Source organism: Rhinoderma darwinii, chromosome 1, assembly GCF_050947455.1.
Source record: "Rhinoderma darwinii isolate aRhiDar2 chromosome 1, aRhiDar2.hap1, whole genome shotgun sequence".
Lineage (NCBI taxonomy): Eukaryota > Metazoa > Chordata > Amphibia > Anura > Rhinodermatidae > Rhinoderma > Rhinoderma darwinii.
The window spans coordinates 468,842,759-468,857,285 of NC_134687.1; the positions used below are offsets into that span (position 1 = coordinate 468,842,759).

At 40.5% G+C, this 14,527-nt stretch overlaps 1 protein-coding gene across 3 annotated transcripts in view; it reads right to left on the bottom strand.

Moving 5' to 3' along the window:
- Positions 1-14,527, bottom strand: part of GLT1D1 (glycosyltransferase 1 domain containing 1) — a 115,766-nt gene that overhangs the window by 27,066 nt on the left and 74,173 nt on the right. For all 3 annotated transcript variants that reach the window (XM_075833421.1, XM_075833402.1, XM_075833412.1), the window contains 3 exons: positions 13,513-13,556; positions 10,412-10,532; positions 9,915-10,013 (listed from right to left, as the gene is read on the bottom strand). In XM_075833421.1, coding sequence (XP_075689536.1) covers positions 9,915-10,013; positions 10,412-10,532; positions 13,513-13,556 — 264 coding nt within the window. The remainder of the gene's footprint in view (positions 1-9,914; positions 10,014-10,411; positions 10,533-13,512; positions 13,557-14,527) is intronic.

The window sequence follows — 14,527 nt, forward strand, 5'->3', positions numbered from 1 at the left end:
GACCTAATAGTACGTCCAGGAGCAGGAAGGGGTTAAATGAATACCTTGAGGGGCCTAATTTCCTAAAAAAAAAAAAAAAAAAAAAGTCATTTTGGGGGTGTTCATTGTTTTGGTACAACATCTGTAATGGTCGTATTGTGTCAGCAAACCAGCTTTGGAATATTTGCTCTCCAAAGCCAGTTTGCGTACCATTCACTGTAAGCCCAGCTTGAAGGAACCATCACTCCAGTGTTCTAATGGTACATTGTGTTAGAAGGCTAATGGATTATTAGAAAACACTTGAAAAAAGTTGTGCAATTATGTTAGCACCGCTGTAAACAGTTTTGCTGTTTAGAGGAGCTATAAAACTGACCTTCCTTTGAGCTAGTTGAGAATCTGGAGCATTACATTTGTGGGTTCGATTAAACTCTCCAAATCGCTAGAAAAAGAGAGCTTTCATGTGAAACTCGACAGTCTATTCTTGTTCTTAGAAATGAAGGCTATTCCATGTGAGAAATTGCCAAAAAACTGAAGATTTTCTACAACGGTGTGTACTACTCCCTTCAGAGGACAGCACAAACAGGCTCTAACCAGAGAAGAAAGAGAAGTGGGAGGCCCCGCTGCACAACTGAGCAACAAGACAAGTACATTAGAGTCTCTAGTTTGAGAAATAGACGCCTCACAGGTCCTCAACTGGCAGCTTCATTAAATAGTACCCGCAAAACGCCAGTGTCAACGTCTACAGTGAAGAGGCGATTCCGGGATGCTGGCCTTCAGGGCAGAGTGGCAAAGAAAAAGCCATATCTGAGAACTGGCTAATAAAAGGAAAAGATTAATATGGGCAAAAGCACACAGACATTGGACAGAGGAATATTGGAAAAAAGTGTTATGGACAGACAAATCGAAGTTTGAGGTGTTTGGATCACACAGAAGAACATTTGTGAGACGCAGAACAACTGAAAAGATGCTGGAAAAGTGCCTGACGCCATCTGTCAAGCATGGTGGAGGTAATGTGATGGTCTGGGGTTGCTTTGGTGCTGGTAAAGTGGGAGATTTGTACAAGGTAAAAGGGATTTTGAATAAGGAAGGCTATCACTCCATTTTGCAACGCCATGCCATACCCTGTGGACAGTGCTTGATTGGAGCCAATTTCATCCTACAACAGGACAATGACCCAAAGCACACCTCCAAATTATGCAAGAACTATTTAGGGAAGAAGCAAGCAGCTGGTATTCTATCTGTAATGGAGTGGCCAGCGCAGTCACCAGATCTCAACCCATAGAGCTGTTGTGGGAGCAGCTTGACCGTATGGTAAGCAAGAAGTGCCCATCAAGCCAATCCAACTTGTGGGAGGGGCTTCTGGAAGCATGGGGTGAAATTTCTCCCGATTACCTCAGCAAATTAACAGCTAGAATGCCAAAGGTCTGCAATGCTGTAATTGCTGCAAATGGAGCATTCTTTGACGAAAGCAAAGTTTGAAGGAGAAAATTATTATTTCAAATAAAAATCATTATTTCTAACCTTGTCAATGTCTTGACTATATTTTCTAGTCATTTTGCAACTCATTTGATAAATATAAAAGTGTGAGTTTTCATGGAAAACACAAAATTGTCTGGGTGACCCCAAACTTTTGAACGGTAGTGTATTTAAAATCAAATTTCTTTATTTATTTTTTTTCCGTTTCTTCCTTTTAAATTTTTAAAAAGTCAAATAGATCACTTATTTATTTCACAAACTGGAAGCCCAATATGTTCTGAGAAAAACCAAGACCAAATACATGTAGGTTGGAAGATTAAAAGAAGAACAATTTGCTTTTAAATTGGCACATGGCTAAAACTTAAAATGGGCCTGTTCAGGAAGGCGGGAAGGGGGGTAAAGCTTCTGGTCAAGTGGTGAAGAGGCGCATTTCTCCTACTAAATTTGACGCTGCTTGGGGTGTCTTTGCGCCAGAAACAGAAGTCTACGCCAGCTATGAAAGGGCACAGATATAATTCACGCTAATTTCTTGCATAATTTATTTGTAAATTTGCCGGGCCCCGAGGTGCCCCCTCCTGTTAAGACCTTTTTTTATACAAAAGTAGGGATAGCAGCGCTAAATTGTAAAATGACGCAGATGATTGCGCAAAATAGGCGTGTGACAAATTTTGTCCCAAATTACATAATAAATCTTTCCCTCTATTTCTTATAAAGGGATATGCAACTTGTCATTTGAGGTAAACCTTCACAACGTCTCCAGATACTTCTGTTGGTCACCTATTGTGGTACAAGTACTGGATTTTAGTCTATGACTTGCTGCAGAACAATTCTTTAATGTTCTATCCTTAGAGATATATGACAATTTGCTTTCTGACAGCAAAGTCATGGTTATGACGCTTTGTAGAGCATGTGGGCTGAAATTTTGAAAGCTGTATGAGATCACTGTATATTTTCCCATCCAACATATTTTTTTGCTTTAAAACAGAATAAACTGAATTTCTATCAGGTTCCCACTGCTTGAATAAACCATAAAAGTCAATCATTCCGAATGAAAGCAACAGCATGTATTTAATAAGTGTAATTTCCCCCTAGAAATAGAAGATTTCTCGTCTGAACCATATTTATTATAGGTATGTAGACAACTTCCTGACCTTTCTTCCTGCTCACGCCTTCAAGTGCATTTTTTATTTGATTTCAAATTTTTCCTTTGGCAAGTGCAGTAGATCAATACAACTTATTCCTTTTTCTGCATCCCTCACAGCACTAACTGGATTTGAAAGGAACATTTTCTTCTAAATGTAAGGTGTTCCTGGAGGTACGTCATGTGCTGGGTTAATGCTTACAGACAGCACAGGCATCTTTTTACACAGGAGAGAACACTGATGGCAAAGGGTCGTTGTGCAAATAACGGTGTCTGGGGCCCCATGCCTTCAATGGCAACACAGCTACACAAAGATGTAATATATTCCATTTATACACACATTCATGAAAAATTTCACCTTGGGTACATGCCACGCACACATTATATAGATGATAAATACACGCCACTCACATATTAGGCACATATACGCCACTCATATAGTAGATGCCACAAACATGCCACTCCCACATTGGGTCCATGCCACATACACGCCACTCACACATTAGATAGATGATGTATACACACCACTCACACATTAGATAGATGATGTATACACACCACTCACACATTAGATAGATGATGTATACACACCACTCACACATTAGATAGATGATGTATACACACCAATCACACATTAGATAGATGATGTATACACACCACTCACACATTAGATAGATGATGTATACAGGCCAATCACACATTAGATAGATGATGTATACACGCCACTCACACATTAGATAGATGATGTATACACGCCACTCACACATTAGATAGATGATGTATACACACCACTCACACATTAGATAGATGATGTATACACACCACTCACACATTAGATAGATGATGTATACACACCAATCACACATTAGATAGATGATGTATACACACCACTCACACATTAGATAGATGATGTATACAGGCCAATCACACATTAGATAGATGATGTATACACGCCACTCACACATTAGATAGATGATGTATACACGCCACTCACACATTAGATAGATGATGTATACACACCACTCACACATTAGATAGATGATGTATACACACACCAATTACACATTAGATAGATGATGTATACACCCCACTCACACATGAGATAGATGATGTATACACGCCACTCACACATTAGATAGATGATGTATACAGGCCACTCACACATTAGATAGATGATGTATACACACACCAATCACACATTAGATAGATGATGTATACAGGCCACTCACACATTAGATAGATGATGTATACACACCACTCACACATTAGATAGATAATGTATACAGGCCACTCACACATTAGATAGATGATGTATACACACCAATTACACATTAGATAGATGATGTATACAGGCCACTCACACATGAGATAGATGATGTATACACACCACTCACACATTGGATAGATGATGTATACACACCAATTACACATTAGATAGATGATGTATACACGCCACTCACACATTAGATAGATGATGTATACACACCACTCACACATTAGATAGATAATGTATACAGGCCACTCACACATTAGATAGATGATGTATACACACCAATTACACATTAGATAGATGATGTATACAGGCCACTCACACATGAGATAGATGATGTATACACGCCACTCACACATTAGATAGATGATGTACACACGCCACTCACACATTTACGGGAAGGTGTCCGTGCCGTAGAATCTTGCCGGAAAAAATAGGACGTCCTATTTTTTTATTTTACGCACCGTGCTCCCATACTTTAAAATGGGAAAACGGGCCGTAAATAAGTCCGGCTGTCCGCGGCCGTCCGTGCCCGTAATTAGGCTTCATTCACATCTGCTTCGGGAATCCGTTTATGGGTCCCGTCGGAGCTTCCAGTCAGGGGAACCCATGGACGTAATCCAAACAGAAACCATAGGTTTCCGTTTGCATCACCATTGATTTCAATAGTGACAGATCTGGTGCAAATGGTTTCCGTTTGTCCGCGTTGTGTAAGGGTTCCGTCGTTTTGACAAAATGAATAGTGCAGTCGACTACGGTATTGATTCCGTCAAAATGTCAGAACCCTTACATAACGGTGACAAACGGAAACCATTAGCACCGGATTCGTCACCATTTAAATCAATGGTGATGCAAACCTATGGTTTCCATTTGTTTCAGTTTGGATTCCGTTCTTGGGTTCCCCTGACGGAAAGCTCAGACGGAACCCATGAACGGAACCTTGACGCAGATGTGAACGAAGCCCAAGCGGTAAATTATATGCTCCGCAAGGAAAACAGTGTATTGATGTATAAACACTGTGTTAATACATAACATCTCAGTGTTAGTCAAAGACCAACAATAAATATTTGACTAGTTCACTACAGTCAATATTTATCGTTGACTGCATTCTAATTACAACAATGTGGCAATAACTAATAAATATTGTTTATGAATGATACTCACATTTAGGCTAAAAAAGTTAGTCTGGTTTTATAAATTGGGGACATCCATCCTTTTTATCCCCTAGGGTAAAAATTTTACCCAATTACTACCTAGGTTTTATTATGGGTTATGGAATATTTTAGATTGATATAATAAAAGTAACATTTTTAGTCTCTACACCAATCTTTTCCAATTCCCTTTCAGTTTAAAGATATAATTTAGTCGGTGGTGTAAACCTGGTGTAAGAGTTAACATAATAAAAATAATTCACAATTATAATCTCCTTAAGTAACATTATTATCATACAAGATACAAGCCACATGCATGCCACTCACTCATTAGACACATGATGCATACACACTGCTCATTCATTTGAAGCATGGAACACATTACACACATTCAAAGACACTGCACACGTGGTGCTCATACATGACACATATAAGACATATGCCATACACATGTCATTCACACATAAGACACAAAGCACATACACCACTCACACACCATAGACACTGCTGTGCAGACATGCCGCTCACATAATAAATACATGCAGGACACAAATTGCTATATACATGTCAGTCACACATCAGACATGTAACGCACACACTGGACACATGTTGCGCACATTGCAATAACATATCAGACACGTCACACAGACGTGTACAGACACTACTGACACACTACATATATTGGACACAGGCCGCACAATCGTCACATATTAGAAGCATGCAGCACACAAGGCACTCAAACAAAGTGCATATTTCAGTCACTGATACGGTGTAAATATGTTCGTAACACTATACACATAATAGTCATTACAAAAATCACAAAGACTAGACAAACATCACATATACTGTAATACTTACCTACTTAGGCAATTGAAGGCCCCCCAACACTTCTAAGCCCCGCTCTTTTTCCCCACTTCCTCATACCGTGACTGAAATAAAGATTTTATACAAATTCCCTCATCTCCTGCCCCTAGCTTAGCAGCATTGCCTGGCCCCTTGATTGTCTGCTGCTGCTCTATAGCTGGGATAGGCTCCCTCCCCTAAGCGTCCCTTTGCAGCTAAACCGGCTGCATAGTCGGTACGTCCGCCCCAGATTTTCAGCCAGCAAATTTGATTAACGTAAATTACAATTAAAACAATTTAATTAAAGTCATAAGCCTAAAATATGAGACAAGTTTATATAGAATTCTGACTGTAAAAAAACGAATATTAACATTTTTATATACTTACTGATTATACCACCATACACTATATATGCTTACCATATATATTGGCTCTGAGAAATTTGGTGAGGGATTCCCTAGAACACAGAACTTTTACAGTACAGATAGCAAACTGATGTCAGCCTGATCAGAGATGCTTAGCAAAACAGTGAACATCTCCCTGCAAGAATGCAGTGATAGGCAAGAATTCAAGAATGCTTTACCCGCCGCGCCTGCACGAAGATTTTTGAGGTAGGAATGGGAGCGGGGGTACATCTACTTGCGAGGTAAAATTGTTCGGGGGTTCCCCCTAAGGCTTCTTGCACACAAGACAGAAATGCTACGGATTTTCCTTGCGGGAAAATCGCAGCGGATTACAGTCCCAGCAAATGTTCCCTCTAAGTCTTGGCAGCTCCTGAGCGGGGCAGTTAGGGAGCAGGGCAATTCTCCATCAATGGTGGGCGATCTGATGACCAAAAGTAATACCCCCAGTAAACGCTAATATAGCTAAATACTAAATAAGAAAACTTATTTTTAATTAGTTTTAAATTTATTTTTTAAAAACTATAATATTACAAGTCCAGCAGTAAAATATACAGTTCTAGACAACAACGAAAGAATCCTTCATTACAAAACTTCCCCTATAGATAGCATCACACAGACCACCTGTAGATAGTGATGCACACCCACACCCTGTAGATAGTACCACAGACCCCCTGTAGAGAGCGCCACATAGCCCCTGTAGATAGTGCCACACACATCCCCCTGTAGATAGTGCCACACACATCCCCCTGTAGCACGCTTCACCCCCCCTGTAGATGGCAACATGCACAGCCCCCCTGTAGATAGCGTCACACACAGGCCCCTGTAGACAGCATCACACACAGCCCCCTGCAGATAGGGCCACACGCAGACCCCCCTGAAGATACTGCCACACAGCCCCCCTGTAGATAGTGCCACAGCCCCCCCTGTAGATAGTGCCACACAGACCCCGCTGTAGATAGTGCCACACAGACCCCGCTGTAGATAGTGCCACACAGACCCCGCTGTAGATAGTGCCACACAGACCCCTCCTCCCCTTGTATATAGCGCTACACAGCCACCCCTCCCCCTGTATATACTGCCACACAGTTCCTTAGAAAAAAATAAGATTGTGCTTACCTCGCCCCATTCCAGCGACAGACGGAGCGCTACACTGCCTTTCCGGCAGGACGCATGCGCAGACCAGCGTGATGATGTGATGTCATCATCCCGGCCTGCGTAACGCCTAGCGCCTTATAGGCTGCAGGCCTAACGTGACCTGCAGCCAGGGCCGGCGTTATGTTGGATGGCGCCTTGTGCGGGACTACCTTTTGCCGCCCCCTTCACAAACCAAAAATTAACCACATATACAGACACACACATACTGGAACATATATACTGTACATACATAAAGACCGATATTTAGACATACAGGCAAATATACATACACACATTCAGGTAAATATATAGATGTACAGACACACACACAGGCAAATAAATACACAGACAGGAACATATACAAATACATAAAAGGCACATTCACAAACATATATACCCAGTACAGATAATGTAGTAGATGTTACCTGCAGTCCTATGTAACACCAAAGATAACAGTGATAACTCTCTGAGTAAAGATAATGTCGTAGATGAGAACTATACCCACAGACACATAAACACACACACACAAAGGCATAAATATAAGGGCAGCAGGGTATATAGGGGGCAGCAGGGTATATAGGGGGCATCAGGGTATATAGGGGGCAGCAGGGTATATAAGGGGCAGCAGTTTATATAAGGGGCAGCAGGTTATATAAGGGGCAGCAGGTTATATAAGGGGCAGCAGGTTATATAAGGGGCAGCAGGGTATATAGAGGCAGCAGGATATATAGGGGCAGCAGGGTATAAAGGGGGCAGCAGGGTATAAAGGGGGCAGCAGGGTATATAGGGGGCAGCACAGATATCTTCATTTTATCTGTTCTACTTTAATATTGAACACACTTCTACAAAGAGGCAAACACATGCAGAGACACACACTGTAACATATACACATACAAACACAGAGACACATACTGTATATACAGAGACACATACTGTATACAAAGACACACACTGTATACACACAGAGACACACACTGTATACACACACATACACACAGACTACTCACATCTCTCCTTGCTGACAGGATCACAGGCTTCTTGCAGGACGGGCTGTGGGCGGAGCTTCCTCCTCTGCTTCTCGGCTCTGTGTGTGTAACTAAGAGCAGAGCCCAGTGGCGCCCCCTACATGCTGGGAGGGTGCTGCACCCTGTGCGCTCGCACACCCCTAAGGCCGGCCCTGCCGGCAGCCTATAGTATTCATTTGTATGTGCGTCCTGAGGACGCATATACAAGTGAATGTGGCAGTCGCTAGCACCAGAGCCCCCTCCAGTGCTAGCGACGCTACTGCATCCGCCCGCTGCTCGTGACAGTGCACAGGCTTTAAAGTTTAGTGAGCAGGCGGATCGTGGTAGGTGCGCGGCCACGCACCTTATAGGGAACACTGGTCCCAGCTATGTGGATGACATTTAAACAAATCTAATCCACATGCTGCGGAACAGTTTCCGCACAGATATCAGAGCACGTTGCAGATTTTCAAATCATTTGTTGCGGATGTTCACAATTTTTTTTACCCTTTTCAATGAAAAAGGGTGAAATCCGAAACAAATCCGCCACGTGAGGTCCGAAATAAATCCGCCACGTAACAAGGTTGTAAGTCATTGCCATATATTATATACTAAAGTGCCTAGGTAAACTACATACAACTAAACTTGGTTAGACGACAACTAGATCACATGGAAGCCTATCTATATTGTTTGGGAATGTTGTCTCTTTCTTACAAGAAAGCCTATTTTTAATGTTGTAATGTCACTGGGATTTCCGGCGAGAAAGTATATGATGGCAGCATGGCCAAAAACTTCAGTTCCATAACTCCAAAATAGGTGGCTAAAGTTGAAACTTCTGGAATCTAAATACAACAGTAAGAGCAGCTCTGGAGCAAAGTACTATAACTTGGGTGGAGATAAAGACAGCTCACTTAGGGGGTCAGGTTACAACTACTGTATGTAGTAGTCTATGAAGAGAGGAGGGGGAAGCAGCTGCAGAGAGACCCAGACTAAGTGTTTTACTAGAATTCAGTATGTGGGTGAGACAATAAAATACTTACTAAAATCAACATGGAAGAGTGATGAGCAGTGTATCTGTAAATCCAGCATTGATGTGAGATAAAAGACTAGAAGCAGCAGCGTCTGTGTGTGACTCTCTCCTGTCTTACTACAGAAAACTTCTATGGGCAGCGGTTACCTGATCTCTCTTCATTGAGCAGTCTTCATCTCTGCCTCACTGAATATGAATTTTACCAATGAATTGAGAACAAATGGTCAATGCAGGAGGCAGGGGGCAAGGGTAGAAGTACCTGATCATTGGAGAAGGAGGCATTTTTCTCTAATAAGATATATTATAAAGTTTTTTTTATATTCGTCTGTACTATTGATTTATGGGAAAAACGTAAAAAAAAATTATTATGCAGATAGAGTGACTTCAAAAAAGGCATTTATTGCATGATATGTTTTATGCAGGACCAGATTAACATTTAGTCAACATAATAGCCAACACTTTCAACAGTAAAAAAAAATTACCTTGGGGTTTGAAAAGAGTAAACCAGTATGTTCATGTCTTATAATTGCAGCATTCCCTGGTATATTCCTTGCCAGCACAGGGACTTCCAAATCCATAGCCTATGAAGATAGAACAAAACAAGAATTAAGGAATGCCGATTACTGCTCATAGTGAATACATTATTACATTATACATTTCTAAGGTCTTCGTATGGTAAAGTTACTGATACTTTCAAATGATATACAGAAAAATCTGTAGTTACCCACATACAAGACTGTCTGCTTCATGTTTTCAAGAGACAGAGTTTATAGTAGATCTGTCACTTACAATATGCTGCATTTGTGACATAATTCAGTTTCAGTAAAATCTAACATGCATAAAAAAACATGCAGATTTCAGCTGCATAGTGTGAACAGGGATTTTCTATACCAGGTTCACTACAATGTAATATCTGCCTGCGGTGGTACCACGGACCATACCCTTAGGTTAGCGCAAACTCAACATAAAAAGTAGTTACCTCAAGTATGGCCGCTGACATCCCTTCAGACAATGAGCTATTTACTACGGCAAAGCTTCTCTTTATCAAAGCCTGTAAATCTGCCTGTGGTATTTCCTCAATGAGGTGAACTCCATCGACGCTGTAAAAAGTAACATGACGTTGTGAATTACAACGTGTTACCCGCACATTCTACAATACTTTATACAGTATATGCATTATACTTAGATTTTTTAAAAGCATTTAATACTGTTCCCAAATGCGGTTATTGTACAAGTTAAAGGGTTATTCCTAGTATTCCCATCTCAGACACTAATGGAATATTCGAAGTCTGATTCCAAATAGGTGTGGGTCCCAGAGGTGGAACCTATCTGGAGAATGAGGGTCCCATGCTTGCTTGGCTGATTGGTAACTCCAATATAAGTGAAAGGAGAGAGAGGTGTGCACATGCCCAGCCACCACTCCATTCATTCTCCGCCTTGTATGGCAAATGCTGTGAATTTCACAAAGTGTTTTAGCTGGCATAGATTTCTGCTATAACTTCCCCCAGTTTTCTGGCATAACTTAAGAAAAAATAATAATGATTGGGCCGCTTTGGCCCTGACGTTTTTAGAAAGCCACACCACTTTTCCACAAACGGCATTGACGGCGGCGTAAAAACATTTAGGAACTTTTGCGACTTGCTAGAGACTTTTCTCCTCCCTATATCACCTTTGATTTGTTTTTTTTGTTGTTGTTTTTTTTAAAAGTTCCTAGAGAGGTGCAAACATCTGTTCTAGAATGAAATGTGCCGAATTGTGATGCATCTTTCGACACCTGCTAGGCACAGACACATTAGTAAATCTTCCCCAATAGCCATGGTTACTGGTAATTCAGGGATCTGTCCGATAGCCAGTAGGAATCCGAAAAAACTTTTTCCACATGATGGAAAATTGGTCCATGACATTCAAGGTTGGTTTTTGTCTTCCTCTGAACACCTGTTTGTTTGTTTTTTTAGTACAAAAACGTTGAACTTGATAGACTTAGGTCTTTTTTTCAATGCACTAACTATATACAGTGAAGGAAATAAGTATTTGATCCCTTGCTGATTTTGTAAGTTTGCCCACTGTCAAAGACATGAACAGTCTAGAATTTTTAGGCTAGGTTAATTTTACCAGTGAGAGATAGATTATATATATATAAAAAAAAAAAAAAAAAACAGAAAATCACAGTCAAAATTATATATATTTATTTGCATTGTGCACAGAGAAATAAGTATTTCTGGGTTAGAAGGAGACATCTGTTGGTGCAATAGTAAGAAAATGGAAGACATACAAAATGACTGTCAATTGACATCGATCTTGGGCTCCATGCAAAATCTCACCTCGTGGGGTATCATTGATCCTGAGGAAGGTGAGAGCTCAGCCGAAAACTACACGAGGGGAACTTGTTAATGATCTCAAGGCAGCTGGGACCACAGTCACCAAGAAAACCATTGGTAACACATTACGCCATAATGGATTAAAATCCTGCAGTGCCCGCAAGGTCCCCCTGCTCAAGAAGGCACATGTACAGGCTGGTCTGAAGTTTGCAAATGAACATCTGGATGATTCTGAGTGATTGGGAGAAGGTGCTGTGGTCAGATGAGACTAAAATTTAGCTCTTTGGCATTAACTCAACTCGCCGTGTTTGGAGGAAGAGAAATGCTGCCTATGACCCAAAGAACACCATCCCCACTGTCAAGCATGGAGGTGGAAACATTATGTTTTGGGGGTGTTTTGTCTGCTAAGGGCACAGGACTACTTCACCGCATCAATGGGAGAATGGATGGAGCCATGTACCGTCAAATTCTGAGTGACAACCTCCTTCCCTCCACCAGGACATTAAAAATGGCTCGTGGCAGGGTCTTCCAGCATGACAATGACCCGAAACATACAGGCAAGGCAACAAAGGAGTGGCTCAAAAAGAAGCACATTAAGGTCATGGAGGGAGCTGAAGATCCGAGTTGCCAAGCGACAGCCTCGAAATCTTAATGATTTACAGATGATCTGCAAAGAGGAGTGGGCCATAATTCCATCTAACATGTGTGCAAACCTCATCATCAACTACAAAAAACGTCTGACTGCTGTGCTTGCCAACAAGGGTTTTGCCACCAAGTATTTAGTCTTGTTTGCCAAAGGGATCAAATACTTATTTCTCTGTGCACAATGTAAATAAATATATATAATTTTGACTATGTGAATTTCTTTTTTTTTTTATATAATCTATCTCTCACTGGTAAAATTAACCTAGCCTAAAAATTCTAGACTGTTCATGTCTTTGACAGTGGGCAAACTTACAAAATCAGCAAGGGATCAAATACTTATTTCCTTCACTGTATGTGTGTGCCTGCCACTATATACTGGTTCTGACAGTGAGCCATAAAACTGTACTAAAATGACTGGATAATATTGTCACAAGACATGTTTTAATATGAAACAAGTGTCTCCCAATAACGAAGAATTTACAATTTCTGTACATTCTGAATACTAAAAAACAGGTTTTTAAGTTCACTATTTCAATCATCTCAGCAAATAAACATCCCAAATTGCTACTTTAGAAAAAGGATATTGAAAATGCTTTATAAATGGAAAACCACACAAAGCATTTATATGAAAAGTAAAATGTTTACAGTACTTAAGGGGAAATTCTGCAAAAAACTCAGTAGCGGTTGTACATTTTTGGGGGATTCAATCAGGTTTATTTATCTCTATGTACACAGATTGCTTTTATAGCTTCTTATTTGATTAGTGTTGTAGCAGAACTCAAGTGCAAAGAACCAGTGCAGGATGTACCAATTGTTGCCCAGTAGAGTTTTGGCCCGCCATTCACGCAGAAACATTGCCAGAATGAGCCGTGCAAAAGGAGAGTGGCACAGCGCCATCACAATAAAGCTGGGAGCAGAGCTGTGTACCTGGCCGGTTTGTCGTGTCTGTTTGAACTACGCACACACCAAGGTATATCTTCTTGCAAGAGCTTTACATCTAAATTGGAACTTCAAAACGTACAGCAGCAGATTACCCAAAAAGACCTGTAAATTGTTCATTGTAAGAAAAAACAAAAAAACACAACATGATACAGTATATGCCCATTAAAGTACTTACTTATGTAGCTGGACCTTGACCTCATTTGTAAATAACGGGTCTACCTGAAAAAAAGAATTATGCAAGATTACTCCGCTTTTACCCTTTCACCACCGCCCAAAGATTTTTTTTTTTTTACATCCTGCACTGCCAGAGACCAGATTACCACTAATAATGTTGGTAAGAGAGAAGGGACTATTCCTGCTCTCTCCTGCTAGACGGGACTGCTGTGTTGAGCCCTGAGCTCAATATTGTTAGACAGATATCACTGTTTCTGGACAGGTGGAAAGGAATTTATGTAGCTACAAAAGATCTCTCTCTCTCTGTCCTCTGAAGTAATTCTTGGGCCTTATATGAATTCCAAAATGGTGCCTTAAAAAAACCCAAAAACCTACAGCTTGTACCGCAAGAAACAATACTTCAATCTTCTGGCCCCCTGAGAAAATACAGCACCCAAATTTCCAGCAGTGTAAGAGTTAAACAAAGTTAGAAGAAAAAAAATTTAAATAGTACAGTCGCTTTCTTGAAAACATCTAACACAGCTGAACCGGTTTTGATTTTATTGCAATGAAATGGTTCGAAGGGAAAAGAAAAACATTACTGAGGTACCATGGGATTTGGAAAGTGAATTTTACATTGTGATTTCATTGTATGTAATAGATAAAATGAACACTTTTACTTTGGACAGTACTTGTATATATCTTTTTTGTTGCTTTTAACTAAGGAGATCTTTTGATGAGAAACACAGTTGTGTTTCAGAGTGACACTAAAGTATAGCTAGGCCCAGAAATACTTACTCTTTGATGAAGGGGAAGAGGGTCAACTGATCATGTATGCCTTTGAATATTACTCAGTAAGGTTTAGAATATATTCTGAGGTAACTTACTGCTATGAGCCAAATACATTATATGGACAAAAGTATTGGAACACACCTCTTAATCATTGAATACAGGTGTTTCATTCACTCCCATTGCCACAAGTCTTTAAAATCGTGCACCTAGTCATGCAGTCTGCCATTACAAATATTTGTGAAAGA